General features: G+C 53.9%; 1 protein-coding gene across 1 annotated transcript in view; it reads left to right on the forward strand.

Annotated features, from left to right (window-relative positions):
- Nucleotides 1–577: 577 nt before the first annotated feature.
- Nucleotides 578–18,699, forward strand: part of SLC38A10 (solute carrier family 38 member 10) — a 38,894-nt gene continuing 20,772 nt past the window's right edge. Inside the window, 10 exon segments of the mRNA XM_075720166.1 lie at nt 578–631; nt 2,315–2,452; nt 2,454–2,702; nt 3,977–4,094; nt 7,606–7,651; nt 9,625–9,718; nt 10,939–11,082; nt 12,835–12,959; nt 16,298–16,400; nt 17,208–17,390. Coding sequence (XP_075576281.1) covers nt 578–631; nt 2,315–2,452; nt 2,454–2,702; nt 3,977–4,094; nt 7,606–7,651; nt 9,625–9,718; nt 10,939–11,082; nt 12,835–12,959; nt 16,298–16,400; nt 17,208–17,390 — 1,254 coding nt within the window.

An 18,699-nucleotide genomic window follows, 5' to 3' on the forward strand; every position in this document is an offset into this window, starting at 1 on the left:
TGTCTCCGCGCCGGAGCAAGGTGCTCTCCCTTCCCTTCCCTTCCCGGCCTGGCCGGCAGCTGCCGCCGGCGCCTGGCAGCGGCTCTGCCCTCGCCGGTGGGTGCTCGGGCACCCATGGGTGGGAGATGCCCGGCCCCGACCCCAAACTGGCACCCGCAGCCTGTGGCCGGGGCAGGGCTGCGCCTGGGATGCATGTGCACGCACGCACACGTGTCCGTGGCTTTGCACGTGTGTATGGGGGGGTGCCTGCGCACACGGATGTGCAGGTGCACACGTGCATTTGCATGCGTGTGCGGGGTGTGTGCGTGCTCGCACCCCACTGTGCACTGGCCCCCCTTGCAGTGCTGGCCCCAGGGGTGGCTCTGTGCCGGGGGCCAGGGTCATGGCAGCTTTTTTGGGGGGGACGTGTGGGCCTCGCTGCGTGCTCCTGGGGGCACAGGGGGATCCCCACGGCACATGGGGATCCCCTGCAGCTCCCCGTCCTGCGCCTGGGTACCATGTCCTGTGTCGGGGTACCATGTCCCATGTCGGGGTACCATGTCCCGTGTCAGGGTACCACATCCCATGTTGGGGTACCATGTCCTGTGTCAGGGTACCGTGTCCCGTGTCGGGGTACCACATCTGTGTCGGGGTACCGTGTCCCATGTTGGGGTACCATGTCCCATGTCAGGGTACCACATCCCATGTCGGGGTACCGTGTCCCGTGTCAGGGTACCACATCCCATGTCGGGGTACCGTGTCCTGTGTCAGGGTACCGTGTCCCGTGTCAGGGTACCACATCCGTGTCGGGGTACCATGTCCCATGTCGGGGTACCATGTCCTGTGTCAGGGTACCGTGTCCCGTGTCAGGGTACCACATCCATGTCGGGGTACCATGTCCCGTGTTGGGGTACCAGTGCCACCTCCCATGCCTGGGAGCTCCAGGCCACGACTGGGAATTCCTCCAGACCGGGACAGCAACAGCCCCGAGGGGACCCCCCAGTCCCACCCCAGGGACACGCAGGGCCGCGGGCACGGCCCCGGCGCAGGAGGCAGAGAAACGCAGCCGGTGCTGCCGCCACCGGCCCCCGAGCCCGCGCGGCACCTGGAGGGAATTAGGCAGGCGTGTTCACCTCCCTGCAAACCTTTTGTAGAGCAAATTCCTGCGGTTACCCATTGCAATTGCTGCAAATTATACAAGCGCCGCGTGTTTCGTTCCAACGGCAGCGTGCAGTCGGCGCGCGCCGTTCCGACCTGCCGCGGTGCGTTGGCCCCGGGGGAGCCATCCAGAGCCCCCCCCCGCCGTGTCCTGCTTTTTATTTTCTTTCTTTTTTTGCTTTCTCCTGCTCAGGGGATGGGGAGCCAGCGGGCAGGCAGGGCCGGGGGGAGATGCCTGCGGTGGGCTTGGAGCCCCTGGACGCTGGGCGAGCGGGCGCCGTGGTTGTGTGGGTGCCTGACGGAGGTTGGCACCCGTGGCGTGCGGCTACGGCACGGGGCTCGGGGTGCAGCACCTGCAGCTGGTTATCCGCACACCACGGGGCTCCCGGGGAGAGGAATTTTGGGGTGCTCGGACCCCCCGAGAGCAGGCTGCTGGGGGGACCCCACTGCGGACGGACAGATCCATGGCTGCGCTGGAGTCGGGGACCGCTCCGGCCGGGATGGGGACCAGACCTGCTGCGTGCGTTGCATGTGCACAGCTGGATGCAGGCCCAGATGTGCAGCCAGGGCTCTGCGTACCCGGGTACCACCGCTGCTGCGAGGGCTGCGTGCGTTTGCAGCGCAGTTCACGCGGTGCTGCGGCCCGCAGAGGTTTGGTGGGTGCCGGTGGGGGTCCGGCCAGGCGAACACCGGTGCGGAGCGCAGCGCGGGCAAGGAGGCCTCGGCCCTCCGCAGAGCCTGGGACCCTGGGGTGCAAAGCTTTGAGCAAGCCGTGCAGCTGCTGATCCTGCGGGCTGCGTGTGCGTGCACGCATGTGCACGTGCGTGTGCACCCATGGGTGTGCACGCACGGGTGCGCACCTGTGCGTACACATGTATTAATTCACATGCATTCATTTGCATGCATGCACACGCATGTGCATGTGCATGCGTGCATCCGTGTGTACGCGTGTGTGCGCGCGTCCATTTGCACGCATGCATGTGCACGCTGTCGCATGCAGGCAGGTGCATCTGCACGCGCGTGCACGCCGTCGCATGCATGCAGATGCGTGCGTGCGTGTGCACGCGTGTGTGCACGCGTGTGCACGCCTGCTTGTGTGTGCGTGGGCCCGGCTCTCGGGGTGTGTCCCCCCCCACCCACTCGGGACACGCCGGTTTCGCTCCCTCCCCGGGAGCAGCGGGCGCGGTCCTCCAAGCCGGCAGGAGGGGCCCCGCCCGGCGGCGCTCTGCCCCGCGCGTCTCGCTGGTCGCCCCCCTCGACTTCCCGGAAGCGCCAGCGGAGCAGCGGAACCCGGAAGTGCCGCTGTGGCCGGTGCCGGGGCCGGCGGCGGGGGGCGGGTCGGGGCGGGTCCGGTCCCGCCATGGCGGGTCCCGGCGGCTGAGGGTTCAGCGGGGGGCGCGGGCGGCGGCTGCGGAGCCGGGCCCTGCGCCGCGGGGACGCCCCGGCCGCGGGCCATGGCGGCGGCGGCGGCGGCGGCGGCGGGCTCCAACTGGGGCCTGATCATGAACGTGGTGAACAGCATCGTGGGGGTGAGCGTGCTCACCGTGCCCTTCTGCTTCCGACAGGTGAGCGCTCCGCCGGCCCCCGCTGCTGGGCACCGCGCTCCCGGGACGGCGGGGCCGGCCGCTCGGCTCCTCGCCGCCGTCTGCGGTAGAGGCTGGCGGGGTCGGCTCCCCGCGGGCATCAGCGAACCGGGACGGTGGGTAGCGGGGGCGGGGGGGGTCCTGCCGGTGTCCCTGTCGCGCTGGGGCCGGTGAGGGACGCCCGGGCCCGTCACCGGTTCCCCCCGCCGAGAGAGCCCCGTGCGGGCGCAGGGCCGGCAGCTGCGGCCCCTCGGTCTCTGCTCTCCTCCGCTTCCAGGCTCCCTGGCGCGGTGTCTGCCCCGGGAGCTGCCTGCGGGGCTTTGGGCCGGGGCAGAGGAGGGCAGGGGGGCAGCTGGAGACTGCACCAGCGCGTCTGCCCCCGGTCCTAATTCAGAAGGTGGCTCGGTGTTTGGTGGTAGGGGATGGTCAGCGAAGGAAGCGCTAAAGATGGAGTTCGGACGTCTCTTGTACCAAATGACACGTTTTCGCTTGTTCTGAGGTCTCTGGGTAACCGTTTCTGCCTTTCTTGTGAGTAGAAAGGCAAAAAATGGAAGACTTTATCTGTACGGTAAACACAGGTCGGCTCAGAGGCGTTCGCAAACGTTGTGCCAGGCTGTGCCCCGCTCCAGGAGCTGCTGCCACCCCTGCGGCCACACCAAGCTCAAATACAGCGGGGGGAAAAAGGGCGGCTGCCATTAAGATCTGGCATCGCTTGTGCCTGTTTAAAGTCACCCGCTTAAAAAGCATCCAGTGATTAACATCCCCTGCTGCAATGGTGTGAACCAGCAAGGCAGGACAGCGCTGGTAGTGAACTTGGGAATTAGTTTACACCACCAAATGGTTCTTCTTAAATCAGTTTACAGCAGAGTTTGCACCTTGGGGGTTAGGAGTGGTCTTTCTCGGCTCTGTGTGAACCTGCTGAGAGTGCTGGGGGCTGAACCAGGGGAGCTGTGGAAGTTCTGCGCCACAAACGGCTCCCAGTTCGCTCTTCGGTGCTTCAACTGGTGCAGCTGGGAGCTGTGGGAAACAGGTGGCTGCTCCGAGTCGTCCTTGGGCTGCGGCGAGAGTGAAATTGAGCTCGTACGTCACGTTTCTCCTGGCTGCTCTGAAATCGAGGGAAGTCCCTTAACGGGCAAAAGCGTGGCTGGAAATATGCGAGGGAGCCTAAAGGTGATGAGGGACGGCAATAAGGCTCCGTGGAATGACTGACTTTCCATCTTGCGCTTGTCTCTTCCCCCCTTCTTCTCCCGTTTCAGTGCGGCATTGTCCTGGGAGCTCTGCTGCTGATTTTCTGTTCTTGGATGACTCATCAATCCTGCATGTTCCTGGTGAAATCGGCCAATCTCAGCAAGCGCAGGACCTACCCCGGCCTTGGTGAGAATTTTCAGCTCTAGGGCTTGGTTGGTTTTTCTTTTTTTTTTTTTTTTTTAAACTGCGGTTTTACTTTGACCTCTTAATTTACAACTTTCATACTGATATTGTTGGAATAGCAAACGGCTTCTTGATGTAGTTTTCAATTTGCGTTGTTTTCCTCTTCCCCCCTGCCCCATGTCCCCAGGGGAACGCGGGGGTTTAATTCTGCTCTTGACGGGGAAGTTAATAGGCGCAGAATTGTTTTGACTCTGCAGGGCGGGGGAGGAGATGCAGCGCTGACTGATCAAAACCCAAGTTTTCGGGAGCTGGCGTAGTGGGTGTCTGGTGTAAATTATTGGTCTCGGCACGAAAGCCGCGAGCTTCCCCACCCAGTGTGCTGCCGAGGACATCGGGTTCTGCCAGCGGAGAGCCTGGCATGGAGCTCGGGCTGCCTGGATCCGAGCTGCCTGCGCATTTATGGCAGAGCAGGGAGGAAATGGCGTGCAAGGTTCCAAGCGGCCAAGAAAATAAAAACATCTGCAAGATTCATGTGTGGGTTTTTGGCGGAGCCTGCCAGCCCTCTTCCACGGAGCTCGTCGCCTCTGCGCTGGCGCCAGGGTTGGCCTCTGCTTGTGACCTCTTCTTCTCATTCTGACCCACTCGGGGGCAGGAGGAGGTGGTCGGGTTCCAGTCCTCTCCGTTGGCATGTGAAATTGCAGGAAAAGTTGCCTTTTACTCGGCTTCCCAGAGTCAGCTGGCATCGCCGTTGGTAAAAGAGCTAAAGAAACTCATGGCTCGCTCGCTGACCATGTTGCTGACAGATGGGTTTCCTCCATCCTCAGAGCACCCGAGGTGCTGCTGCCGGGCTGCATGTCTTGGCTTCTGCCAGGTTATATCTGCTAGAAACAGAAAAGACGAAGAAGTTCTGTGGTCTCGGAGGCTGTGCCTGTGATGCTGGAGGGGAGGGGGAGCCCCCAGGTAGCGCCCGATTTGGCCCCGCCACCTCCAGCCCAGCTGCCTGCATTGCCTCTCCCTGCCCCCTTACAAGACGTCTTTGTGCGCCGCGTCCCCGAAGTACAGAGAGTCCCCTCCACCTTGGAGCGTCTCCCGGGAAGAAGGGATCCTCCGCGCTTTCTGAAGCCAAGGGGCCCAAATACACAGAGGGCCAGTAATGCTTCTAAACTTCCTGGCACGCAAACGCTGGCGCTGAAAGAAATGTCTCTGCCCTGGGAGAGGTGCCACCGGGAGGGACAGCCCTGAGAGGAAAGGCAGTGCTCCTATAACGCATCCTAATGGATCAAGGTTGAGCGGCTCCACACAGACAGCCTTTGTCACCGTGGGCTTGTGCCCTGGTACATCTGCGAGAGATCCTGGCAGCCCCTGCAGCTGATTCTGTGGGAGGCTTTGGCAGTGCTGAAAGATGTAAGAAAGTTTTGCAAATTAACTTCAGCCAGCCAGTCCCTTCCGGAGGAACATTGAGAGCGATCGTTACAGCTACAAAGGAGCCAGGGTTGTAACAGCCTGATATCTAGCCCAGACGTCTTCGCTCGGCAGCGCTCTGTGCCTGAAGGGCTTGGGTATTAAAAATACTGTGCTCGTCACTGCTGTTCTCCTGCGCTGCGCGGAAGGGAAGGGCCTTAGGTGGATGTGTGGACAAGAAGGGAAGCGGGATGCAGTTCCCAGGCAGACTTGAACCAGGAGACGGGCTAATGCCTCCCCTTTCAGCTGATGAAAGCGGCCTGGGTCTTTGCAGACTACCTGTACTGCGTAGTGATCCCATCGGCAGCACGCTGCACCCCCAGGAGGCGGCTCCGCTCCGCTCCCTGCGGAGAAAAGTGCTGAAATGCAGGTTGCCCGTTCTCGTAACCACGCTTGGTTTAAAAGGGCTTCTGTAATTACTGAGCGGATTCAGCTCTGCCCAGCTTGTTAGGCACCTAGAGATCCCGTTCCGAGGATGCTCGACTGTACAATTTATTTTACAGTCATCACCTCCTTCCTCCTTGAGAAGATAAAAGATCCAATTTTTCCAGTGTCCCCAGATGGGGACATCTGGCGTAATGTTTGAAGGCTGGCTCTCATTAGAACATCACTTTGGAACAGCCAAGGGGACTGACTGTTTCTCAGCATCTCTGGCCTAGGCTGTCGCTGGCAGCTGTAGCTGTGATCTGGAGGCACCTACGTTTCTGCGCGATGTGAAAAAGGAGCTCGCAGGAGCAGTGCAGCAGCAGCAGCCCTTCTGGAGCTCGGCTCGTTAATGACCCAGTCTCCGGGAGGGATGTCTTCCTCTCGCTGGTTCCTCTCTCTCTCGCCACTGGCTCTTTGGCTGTGCGACTGAACCCCCCCAAGGGCTGTTGCCTTTTCCCCCTTACCATCGCGAGTTCCCAAACGAGGTGAGGGCTGGAGGCCGGAGCGGTGCGGCCGCTCTTCGCGCTCGGGCAGCGCGCCTGGTGGTGGCTGTTCCACCCGCTCTGTCACTGAGCCATCGGCTATTTTCGGTGCTACCCCACATAACAGCTCCGGTTTATTTTTCTGCTGTGGGTCTCCTGCCATGCTTTATTCTCGTTCTGTGGGAGAACATCTTGTTTCCTTAATTTTTAGCTCAAGCAGAGTCCAAAGAAATCAGAGTTTTGTAAGTTAATATTTAAAATAGCAGAAGATGCTTCCAGAAGCGGATAAAGTTTGTTTTCTGGCGGCCTTCAGGAATGTGTGCTGTACCTTGAGAGAAGACAAAGGGGAGTCCAGGGTGGTGGTTTTCATGTTGGACCTCTGCATTTAAAGACTGACAGAATCGGGCAATGTGGTTTGCGCTTGGAACTGGAGGTCTCAATTCCCATTCTACCCAGTAAGATCTAAAAATACAAGCGGAGTTTTCTTGGCATTTTCTTTTTAAGAAAAAACACAATGATTTAAAGACTACTGATCATTTTCTGCTACGAGCTACAACCCAAGTATGGGAGGGGAAAAAAAAAAGAAAAAAGTCTGTTGGCAGCAGCCCTTTGGTGTGGGTTGTGAGTACTGGGTATTCTGGGTATGGGATTGAACGTTCTGGGCACCATCTCAGATCTCCCATCCAGCAGCGTCAGGCGGTTCAGTTATAGTGGGAAGATAAAAATAAAAATGAGAGTTTGATTGAAATTTTGCACTGCAGTAACTTTTTGCCACACAGCATCTTATACATGCATATTTTCTCTTCCGCGCTGACTTTCTTTTAATGGTTGCCATGTGTGACTGCTACTTCACACCACTTTTTTTTTTTCTCTATTTAAAAAAAAAAAAAAAGAACCTGCTTTCTATCTTTTCCTCATCTTTGTTCCTGTCTTATGTGGTTTTCAGTTTGCGGAGGGCATGTCTGAAAAAGAAAGTGGGAGGGCGGGCAAGGGAAACGGCCCCAAAACACAACACCGGTGGGTTCCTGCTGCACTGCCCTTTATCGCTGCTATTGTTTAATGTCAAACTCATGTGTGTGCCTCGTTCTGGACCTTCATTTGACTAACTATAACTTTTTTTTTTTTTCCCCCCCCTCTTATGCCAGCATTTCACGCCTATGGAAAAGCAGGAAAAATGTTGGTGGAAACAAGGTAATCTGCTGCTTATTTAAAGCTTGAATAGTTTAGTTTTCTTTAAGGAAAAATACCGCTCTGTAGCCTCCTGCGGCCTTGCTGCGCTCTCGTTTCTTACCCTCCTGCCTTCTCCAGTCCCAGAAGTCTTCCTTGCCACCCGGATTTGAACAAGAGCGTAAGTGAGATCCCCCAGGCGCGGCTCGCAGGTGTCGCCTTCAGCGTGTCCCACCCGTTCCTGAGCGGAGGCAGGAGCGGTAGTGGGAGCACAGAAGTCGGGGAATGAACTCATCTCCCGCTCTGCTGCGTGTGCTGTGAAATCATGGGCATGTCACTTGTGGATGTTTTCCAGGGGTGAAATCCCTGCCAAGATTGCTGTGAGTTAGTGGGAGGGAGGGTGTTCAGTACCTCAGATCCACCCTTTAGCTGCTCTGGTCCTGCCCGCTCCTCGCAGTGGGCGCCGCTTTCTTCTGCGAGACGCCAGGCGTTAGGAGATGCCTTGTGGGGAAAATCCCATCTCCGTTTCAGGGCAGGCTCCTGTTCCTCGGATGACCCCAATCCAAGTAGAAGCTCCCCAGCAGGTCTCGTTCAGCAGTCGTGATGGGCACTGGGACGTCGTTACAGCACCGCTTTTTCCAGCGGAGATTCTTTGGTGGAGGCGTCTTGAGCTCAGGCCAGTCAGTGGTGCTGGCTCCTTCCCTCCTCCCAGCTGCAAACTGCTGCAGAACACTAAAAATACACAGAATATTTCTCAGATGTTACTTGTCCGTGCAAGCAATTGCTGTAATTGCCACAGGGATGTTATATAATTGGAACTGGGAGGGAAAGTGGTCCATGCAATCATGAATGGGAGGAGAAGCAGTTCATAAGACAATCTCTTCATTAAAGTGTGGTCCATGTTGTGGAAAGAAGTTTGAGAGCCGGTTTGGTGTCGAGGCTTTCATGGTAGGCCCCTGCTGCGGGGCATGGGGCTGAGAGAACCTCTTGCTGATTCTTTTAAACGTTTTTCTGAGAAATAAAGTAGTTCTTGCCATCTCCAAGGTCTGTTTTTTCCGTGGTTCCAACCAGCACTTCAACCCGTGCACGGGTTGTTACCGGAATGGTATCTCTAGCCAAGGTGTTAGGTGTGAATGCGAGGTGGATGGAGGTTCTCTGGTTTTTATTTTACTAGGGTGGAATGCAGATCTGGTGGCCTGCCCTTCACAAGCCTGAGGGTAAAAGCGTGGTCCTCCCCTCTAGCACCAGTAGCGATGCACAGCCTGCTCATACGGCTGTGAGAGCGAGCTCGCAGCCTGCTGGATCCCCGTAGACAGAAAACCTACTTCATTACTGCTTGCCAAACGTGTTTTTCAGTGCAGGTTCAGCAAAATCTGGGGCTTGTCTCCACCACAGAAGGCCAGAAAGTTGTGTTAGAGGGTGGATGTACGCTGAAGCAAGGCACGCAGAGGCTGTTCCACCTCTGAACACAAGCAAGTGGCTGCACAAGGTTTTAACTCGCTTTACGTGCACCCTTTTAGCTGTTTCTCTTTAACTCTCCTGGATGTTCCTTGGTAAACGGTGGGCGCAGTAGGATCCTAAGCAATCTTCAGCTGTTGCGGTTGTGTGCAGGGTGTAGCCCTTGAGACCTCGTTGGTGCTAAACCTTTGTTTTCATCCTTCGCTGGCAGCTGCAGCGTACGTAGGATGTCTTTTGCTTCCAGGGTATGAAGTGTAGCCCTGCTCCATGCAGGGCACGTAGCGGTGTTCTCGCTGCTCATGTGTCGTCGGTGCGGACCCCGTCGCCGCAGGCTCAGTTAGGGCGGTCCCAGGCAGCGTCTCCGGGTGCCTCTGAGGTAGCCTTAGCATTAGCAAAGCCTCGTCCTCTTGCGAGGGCTGTGCAGAGTACAAATCCGCTGGGAATGTGGCTGCTGAAACACACCTGCCCGGGAGCAGGAGCTGCGTGCCAGGGTTCCTGCTCCAGCTTCCTAACCTCTGTGTATTTTGTTGTTTTTGCAGCATGATTGGGCTGATGCTGGGAACTTGCATTGCTTTCTATGTTGTCATTGGTGATTTGGGGTCCAACTTCTTTGCCCGGCTGCTTGGACTTCAGGTAAATAAATCCTTGCCGGATCACATCCACAATGCAGGCGGTGATCCCAATTCTTGCATCGAGCCATGTGTGCCTTAGATACAGCAAAGAGCGTCCCGCCTTCGTGGCGTGCTCAGCAGCCCACGAGGCGTTGCGGGGTCGCCTCGTGGTGAGCTTTAATGGCACGCCTTGTGCACAGAGCGTTTAGCTCCGTGAAGTCCTGGAAGCCCAGACATATGGCGAACAATCAGATGTGTAAAACCTCCAATAAGGCACTTCCAGCAAAGGAATTCTTTTTAACTCGGTCTCTGTTAATTCTGGAGCAGATTCCTGGAGGAGATGATGCTTCCTGTCTTAATTCCTGCCCTTAACGGGTAGTGACAGACAGTTCCTCTGTCCGAGCTCTCACCCCTTCGCAGCCTTCTGTTCAAGACGGATTTTTGTCCTGTCCCTTGCCGCTTTGGTGGCCAAAGTTACTGCGTGCCTGCCTGCCTCCTCTTTAAGATAAAATAACCTCTGTGATGAGCCCGGCGTTGGCTTAAGACGCGCGGCGGCGAGAGGTGCTCCTCAGGGGCAGGCGGCTCTTGCTGCTTTTCCTGGAGAGCTGGGAGCAGCAGCACTCGGAGCCGGCGCGAGGGCCGTGCGGGGAAGCAAAATGGACGTGTGGAAGGATTTTTGGCGGGGCTGTTATCTGCTCCGCCTGCTGCTGCTAAGCTCCGATTAAGGGGCTGTGAAGTTAAAAAGATGCGTTGTGGCTGCAGCCAAATTAGGTATTAAATATTTCCAAGCATTTCAGAGTGTTCTGCTATAATAAATACCAATGTGAGGTTTTGATTAATTTTCTGGATCAGAATTTTCAAGACTTCAATCTCTTGTTTCCCTGAGTAAGTTGAGTTTTTATTTAATTGCATGAAAATACTTGAATAGCTTGTGCTGGAATAGCATTTAAACCCCCCTCCCCAAATAACTTCCACTTCAGGATGGACCTGTCACGTACTGTGTAGAGCAACAGTGGCACCCAGTGACTGTATAAGCTAATCACAGACCTAGCCAAAGAAACGGCAAGCTTTCAGCATCAAATCTTTAAATATGTACAGAAGCAGAATTTCACGTTCGAAATCAATCCTGGCTTTGCATTGTTTCTCGCTCTGGAGAAGTCCACCACAGCGGTGTTTGCTAATTTGGTGGGATGTTTTGAGTCTCCTCCGTGCTCCGGTTCTTCACGCAGGTCCCTTTTCCAGGTGTCGGGCAGTTTCCGGATAGTCCTGCTCTTTGCCGTCTCCCTGTGCATTGTACTTCCATTGAGCCTCCAGAGGAACATGATGGCCTCCATACAGTCCTTCAGTGCCATGGCTCTGATCTTTTACACCGTGTTCATGTTCGTGGTGAGTATCGACGCCGGGAATGCTGTTTTCCTATTGTTTTAACACAGCTGTTCCCGCTGGGACAGCCTGCAGGTGCAGGCCTCAAGTTTAAAATGTGCTTCCTGATAATTAGTGCCGGGACTAATGAGTGATCCGGGTGCCCGTGCTCTTGAGCCGGTGGAGGTGGGGAGGTACAGACTGTAGAAACCGGCCAGTGGGTCTGTAAGCCATTACAAATGCTAGGGACTGTGGTGGCACAAATAATAATAAACCACAAATAGAGCTGTGGTTTATTTTGCTTGTTGGCGTCTTATAATTTAGGGCTCTGAACTTGAAATCAAAGGATGGAAGATGTGGGGAAGAGTGCCTGGAAGCAGAAGGGCTTTCATCATGCCTTAGTGTTTTGCCTTGAAAACCTCAATGCTTCTAATCTGTAGGGGGAGGGCAGTTCTCGTTAAGAACTCAAGCATGTACTTTGCATGCTTTTTTGCAGCTGATGGTTAATGTCTTTCAGGCTGCAAGTAGTTTTATTTGTCAGACACCAGCACTTCTATTTTTGAGCGTTGAAAGCTTCGTAAAGCCTGCTACGTGGCGTGTACTCGTTCTTAGATATTTCTAGAAAAGTTTCTTTACTGAGGTGAACGGATTCTGGACCATTTAGATGAAGTAGGGTAAGCTGAGAGTTACCTAAAGCTGGCCCTGTTTGGCTTGGCCAAGCCCCGTTGTATAGCACCGTTTACTGAGAGGTGGAGACTTTCACTTGCTTTTTAATGACTTCAAGTTTCACCTCACGGATGCTCGTGTGGTTTGCTCGTGGAGCCCCAGCCCTGCCTCCCAAATGTCAGGACTGGAAGAGCTGAAACAAAAGGAAGAAAAGGGAGGTGTGGAAATTCTTTCCACTTAACTTTTTTTTTTTTTTTAGTAGGTTGTGCTGGGTCACGCTTCTGAGCTTGCCTCTGTAAGGAGGCTGGAAACTGTAAATGAGTGTTTTGTAAAACTGCCATGCTGCAGGAGCTGTGCCTTTAAGAAAACCACAACATTTCATGAGAGTTGGCTGCACTAAAACATAATCTCTGGGGATTAGAAAACCCCCATTCAGGCGATATTATAAACAGGCATTCAGACATATTTACCTTCTGTTTCCTGTGCAACCCAATGCCTGCCAGTTTCCCTGTCAAAGGCAAAAGAGCTCCCCTGGCCTCGTCTGGGTGCCTCGCAACCCCTGTTTTCCTGAAGTTTATCCTTGTCTTTGGTGATCTGGTGTTGTTAAATGGCTCTGGAGCAGCAGCGTGCAGGTGGGGGCCTGTTCTAGGAAGCTTTGTCTCTCTCCATTGAACAGGCTTCTCCAAGGCAAATGTCGCTTCCCGTTTGGATTTAAAAATGTGTTTAAAAACGTGCAAAAGAAGTTGCTGGGAACAATAATTCTCTCACTTCAATGTGTCAGTGGAAATTGTCCCACCCTGGTGCGTGCTATAATGTCTGATGGCATCAAACAAGGGGGGGGGGGGGGGGGGGAATGTCATAGATCTTTTAAAATACACCCCAGGATCCTTGGTGGCGAGGGGCCTGTGGAGGTTGCTGGGAGCTTTAATAAAAGTGTGTGGGTGGGGTGGGGAGCTGGGGAATTTGACTAATAGAGATCGGGCTGTGGTAGGCAGCGTAAGCTCCTCGCAGAGCTGCCACACGCTGCCTTTTATCCCAGCACCAGCATTACTGCTGCCGTGACGTTGTTTTGGGTCGGATCTTAACCCCTTTTCTTTCTCTTGGCTGCAGATTGTGCTGTCGTCCTTCAAGCACGGCCTCTTCAGCGGGCAGTGGCTGCAGCGAGTTAGTTACACTCGTTGGGAGGGCATTTTTCGCTGCATCCCCATCTTTGGCATGTCTTTTGCCTGTCAGTCGTAAGTACCTGCCATTCCCACTTCTGGCAGTTGTGGTGCGCAATGAGTTTTTGTGAGGGCAGAGGGTCATGAGGATCTGCAAGGGATAGATACCATCTGGTTTCCTATTTTATTTTCATCACAATATTTTACAGCCTGCTGAGGTGCAGCATCTCATCCAGTTGTGACCCTTTTGCTACCTAGATGGGGGAGGGAGTTCTTTTTCACTTGAGACTTATTGTATTTGAGCAACACAAGACCATTTGGGCCAAACAGGTCCTCAGCGTAATGCACGTTGCTTCTGGTACAGCTGCAGCAGTGATGAATTTCCCCCCGTTTCTCGAAGGGAATGATTTAGCACCAGGAAAGGCAGCGGGGCTGTGTCACCTGATGGCCGCAGGGCCCCCTGCAGGGTAGCGTACACTCGTGGCTGCTCTTTGCTTCCCCAAATTTCTTTGAGAATACTCGGATCGTTGCACAGTCGTCGACTTTGGAGAGTTGTTCGCGCGTTTCCAGTCGCCTGCTTTTAATGAGGGTTTCCGTTGGCACGTGGAAGGACATGATGGCAGACCAGGCTATCTTCACGTTTCTAGCAGCATTACCTTCTGCACCAAAATGGCAAGTGAGCAATACGTGCCTGGCCAGAATAGTAACAGACTTTAAATAGAAGCGTAAATCCAAATGTGGACATGGAAAAGACCATCCTCATTTCAAAGGCTGGCAGAATTGGGCTTTCCCCCCTGTAGTTCCAGCAAATGGGTAGCATGCCAACAGTAAATGAATGTGACAGATAAAATTTGTTCAGACTGCTGTGTTTACACCCACATGCAAGATCCAAATTGTCATTTTCCACTTACCGGCTCTCTTGGCAGCTCGGTTCCCACCCGAACACGCTCCAGTCTTGCTGTTTAACGTCTCCATTACAACTGGCAAAAGGAGTTGTAGTCTTTTACGGCTTTACCTTGTTAACATTTCAGAGTTCTTAAATTCCATTTTTTTTTTTTTTCTTACGGTAGCCGCACAGTACCCAGCGCGATTTTTCTGGGAGTTGGAAATACAGGAAAATCGTTTGGTCTGGACCAGTGTGCATGTACCTAAATATAGGCTCCATTACAGCACTTACGTGGCAAGCCAAACCTAAAGCTACGCATTTTTTCCAAGCATCAGGGCAGTCCGCTGTCCCCAGCCCAGGCAATCTTTATAAGCATGTTATTCTCAGTTAGGTAGGTGTAATCTTGCTAACCTCTGAATCACCTTTTTAAAAAATAAATAATTCTAACATAAAGCAGAGACCCTTTTCCTTCAGCACGTAAATGCAGCATACAGTAAGGACAAATAAATGCACTATTATTCTAGCTTGAAAAACTTGACCCTGCTTTACTCGTGAGTTCAATACCCTTCGCTCTTTAAAAGCTATCCTGTTGTTGCTGAAGTTGCAAAGTAGGTCACTCCTCTACAGTTGTGTAGCGTGGAAATTTGCTGCAGAGCTGAGAGCTGGGAGCGCGAGGACTCCAGGGTTACCTCTGCTGCAGCCTCCTTGCGTGGCCTTGGTCAAGTCACTGAACCCTCTAATTAAAGAGGAGTCAGTAGAGCTTTCCAGAAGAAAACTTCTCATTTCTGGAGATGGCTCTTCTGGTGCAGATGGATGCAAAAATGATGAATTCACAGGGATAATAACAGCCAGGATGATGTTCATTGCCTCTGTGAGCATCAGTTCCCTGCAGGCTGAGTTAGTACTGTGCTCGGAGAGCCTGTACGAGGTGGTCCCTACAGTGAAGGTGAAGAACAGATACTCTGAGGTAGCTCTGGCCATCTCTGAAGCAAGGCTGCTTTCTCCGAGGCTGCTCTTGATGCTTGTGCTGACTCGCCTGCTCTCTGCTCAGGAGGAACCATCTGCTTGTGCCCTCTTTGAGGTGCGGTGTAACAGATAACACGGGGAAGGATCCCTGATCCTTCACTGGCCTTCAGTGCAGTCATTTTGCTTAAAAATAAACCCCGGCCGTGTCGGGACATGCTGCCTCTTGTGTGCTTCTCATCCTCTTGCTCTGCCTTGAGAGGTGGAGGTGGTCAGGAGGGGCCAGCCGCGTGTCGTGGGGGCTTGAGGGACACCGCGCTGGTCCTCCAAACCCAAGCTGGCCAAGCGGGTGCCGTTAGGTGATCGCAGGAGGCCTGGGCGCAGCTGGACTTGGCATGGCGCTTTTCCCCGTGTCACTGCTGTTGCTCCTGTGCTAACACGAACCTGGCCTGGCTGTGCCACCCCACGTGCTGCAGAGCCTCTCTGCTTCCATCCTTTCTTCTCCTTCCTGGGCCTGGATGTTTGGCTGGCCCCCTTCCCCTCGTGGGGCTGAAGTCCGGGACGTAGTTGGCTAATCTAGCGGAGGTTGCTGCGTTGAGGGCAGGGAGGAATCCGAAATGGAGAGACTCCTGGGGAAGCCGGTCTCCTCGCTCCCTGCCTACAGTAAATGGCTGTCACGGTGCTGCGTTCACAGACCCCATGCGTTTCGCGGGTTCTTGAGAGCAGACATGCTCAGCTTCCTTTGTGCGGAACCATTTGATGTTAAGGGATTAAGGGTTAAGGATTTTTCTGCTTGGCCTCAGCTTGACACACTTTCTGTTAATGGCTTCGTGCCCACTGGAACTGGGGATACCCCCTTCCCATCTAACTGGATGCTCCCCCTCCTTCTCGTGAGAGTTACTTCAGTAACATGAAGCCAGGATGTAGCCACTTGAATTAAAGTAACAAGAGGTTAATGAGTTGCTAAAATATGCACCTGATGTCAAAAAGTACATTCCACATGCTTTCCAGGTCTATAAATGCCCCAAATCCCGTGTAATTGGCGCTCCCAGCTTTCTATGAACTGAGGTCTAGCAGCAGCGCTGAAATATGACAGGCACTGCATTTAGTTTTGTTTGTTTAACTTTTCTTTTAGACAGTGCGATGCTCTAACCTTCTTCCTGCTTTTACTCTGTAAACACTGCGTCGCTTTAATTATCAGCATAGAGAGCTCCAAGAACAATAATCTCCAATGCGCTGCCTGGCCTGGTGCCACTGGTGTTTCACTGGAACAAACGGTCATTCATTTTGCAACACTTTTGAACCAAAATGTTTACATCACACGTTTAGCTCCACGTGGTGGGGTGGGGAGAGCAGGAATATTTTTGCAACACTTAAAGTTATGAGTGTTCTGAAATCTCTTGGCATTAGCAATATAAATTCTGGAATAGCAGTGAGTGTTTATGCTCCGTAGGGGGAAGGTGTCAGGGATTCTTTGCTGCTGGGCTGAGGCAGGGAACATGCTGGAGTTGGGGTTTTCCTTCTTTGCAGAAGGTTTCCTTAAATAATTTACTCTTTTCTACAGTCAGGTCTTGCCTACCTATGATAGCTTGGATGAGCCGTCTGTTAAAATCATGAGCTCCATATTTGCTTCTTCCCTAAACGTGGTCACCACCTTTTACATTACGGTAAGAAACTTCCCCTTCTATTTCCTTGCCAGAAGTTCACGCTCTGGAGGGGCAACAGGGATGATGATTTATTTTCAGTTGGGGCTGGTTTCTGCTTATCTGCGTTTATTCTGAAAGATAAGCCATTTTGCTGAAAGCAAAATTAGATGGGAGATGATGAACCAAACAGTGCAGGAGGCATTTGGAGAGTCCAAAATTTTCAGTGGCACATTTCCTTGGGCAGAGGCAGAGTGGAGACCCAGCTCTTCCATGTGCATCAGCCTGCTGTCTGCCTCCCAGGGCCCAGCCTGGAGCTGGAGATGCCCTCCCCGAGTTTAGGAAAGCTTCTTTCAGCCTGTTGCAATTGGAAAGATGTGAAAGAAGTTATGCCTCATAAAGCACCGGTTAATAAAACCGAGTTAATAATTCCTGTGAGCTAGGCTGCTGCGGGGAATCGTTACGGCCCCTCTTTCATCGGAGGGGGCCGGTCCGTGGGCCTGGCAGGAAGCAGGGCATCACCGCTCTGTGTCACGGGCCGTGGCAGCATTCCCTCGCTGCACCGTCCTCCATGAAAGCCCCCTGTATTTAGTGAGAAACTTGCCTCTGCTTTTAGGAAGGTCCCACTATTCGTTAACCGCCTGTCTCAACTTTTGGGGGTGCTGCAGCTGGGGCTGCTGGCAGGTAGCCCATGGAGGTGGCCCCGTGCTCCCTCCTTGGCTGGCTGGTCCTAACCCGCAGGAGGTCGCTGGCCGCCAGCCTTTTGTAAAGAGCAGATATGTGCGCTTTGGAGTCAAACCCCATCCGCTCACCTCCCCTCCTGCCGGACAGGTGGGCTTCTTTGGCTACGTGAGTTACACCGAAGCCATTGCTGGGAACGTCCTAATGAACTTCCCTTCCAACCTTGTGACGGAGATGATCCGAGTGGGATTCATGATGTCGGTAGCTGTGGGGTTTCCGATGATGATTCTCCCGTGCAGACAGGCGCTGAACACCCTTCTCTTTGAGCAGCAGGTAAGAGCCTCTTGTGTGGCCAGGAGCAGTTGCCTGCCTTGGTGTGCACCTTTAAAACTTGCTTTTTGAAGGGCTACTGTGACTCTCTGGCTTCTGCTGCTGGCTGCTGACCTGGGCTGCAAACGTGCCTTGGCTCTGTGAGACTCCGTTGACAACTGCATATTTCTGACTCGTGGTGGGTACTCGCTGTCCAGAGGGACAAACCCTCAACTGACAGTGAAATCGTAAGTGCATAGTGTGTGGTAACAGTGCAGCAGGAGGCCCGTGGCAGTCTGTAAATCTTGCTCTGCAGAATGGTTAATCTCTGGTACTCTGAGGTTCTTGTCCTCTCTGCAGAGCAATTTCGTGGGCAGAAGTGCTGGAGTCGCGAGCCCGAAGCCTGCTATTGCTCTGCTGCGCCCCAAGCCCCGTGGCTGCTATTTCCCTGCTCCACTGGGGATTTCGGCTCTCGTGCAGAAGTGTTACACAGTTCAGAGCCGAGGTGGTTCCCCCCCCTCAGAAAGAGGGAGAAATGTGCTTTTGGAAACAGAGGAGCCTCCTTATTTCCTGCTGCTCCAGCTGGCATCCTTTTGCTGGCCAACTCGATCTTGCTTTGCATTTAGCTCGAGCTTCTCTTCCTGGCTTCAGAGCCCAGCCCAGCGTCATTTCTTCTTGCTTCTGTGTGTGCCTGCTCATTTCTACTCTTTTGTTATTAATCTCATCCTTGCACCTTCGTCACTAGCCCCCTGAGCAGCTTTTCCCCTCCGGGTTCAGAAGTCCCCTTCCTCCAGTACCTCCCCTGGCTGCTTGGTGCCGATCTGGTGCAGAAGCATGCGGTGGAGTACAGCCCTCTCCCACACGTTCACCTTTCCCAGGGTCAGATCTTCAGACAGCCTTTGTGACTATAGTTGGTCTGTCTGATTTAGACTGTAAGTCCCTTGTGGCAGTAGCGTGTTCTCCTCTGTGTATTGTACGGCACTAAGCATGCCGATGGTATTCAGTAAATAACAGTAAGAGATTGTGGGAATGTTCTGAAGCCTTTGTGTATCTGCATAAATAGAAACCTCTTAGGGCAGGAAATAAAACTTGAGCAATTTATAGCTCTAAATCCTGCCACTTCTGCCTGTGAGAAGCCCCCAGCTTTTTTCTCACGTCGGGAGGGCCTGAGGATGGGGGAAGACAATCGGTGAAAGCCAGCAGATGCAGAGGAGTAGGCGCTGGAAACGTTTGGGAAGGACTTGGTTCTCGCCTGGGCTCTGCTCATTGCTCTTTGGGCTCTGAACCTGTCACTTTGCTTTCCTCTCCCATCTGTGCGGCCAGGAGAGTGGGG

Source organism: Pelecanus crispus, chromosome 12 (genome assembly GCF_030463565.1).
Source record: "Pelecanus crispus isolate bPelCri1 chromosome 12, bPelCri1.pri, whole genome shotgun sequence".
Lineage (NCBI taxonomy): Eukaryota > Metazoa > Chordata > Aves > Pelecaniformes > Pelecanidae > Pelecanus > Pelecanus crispus.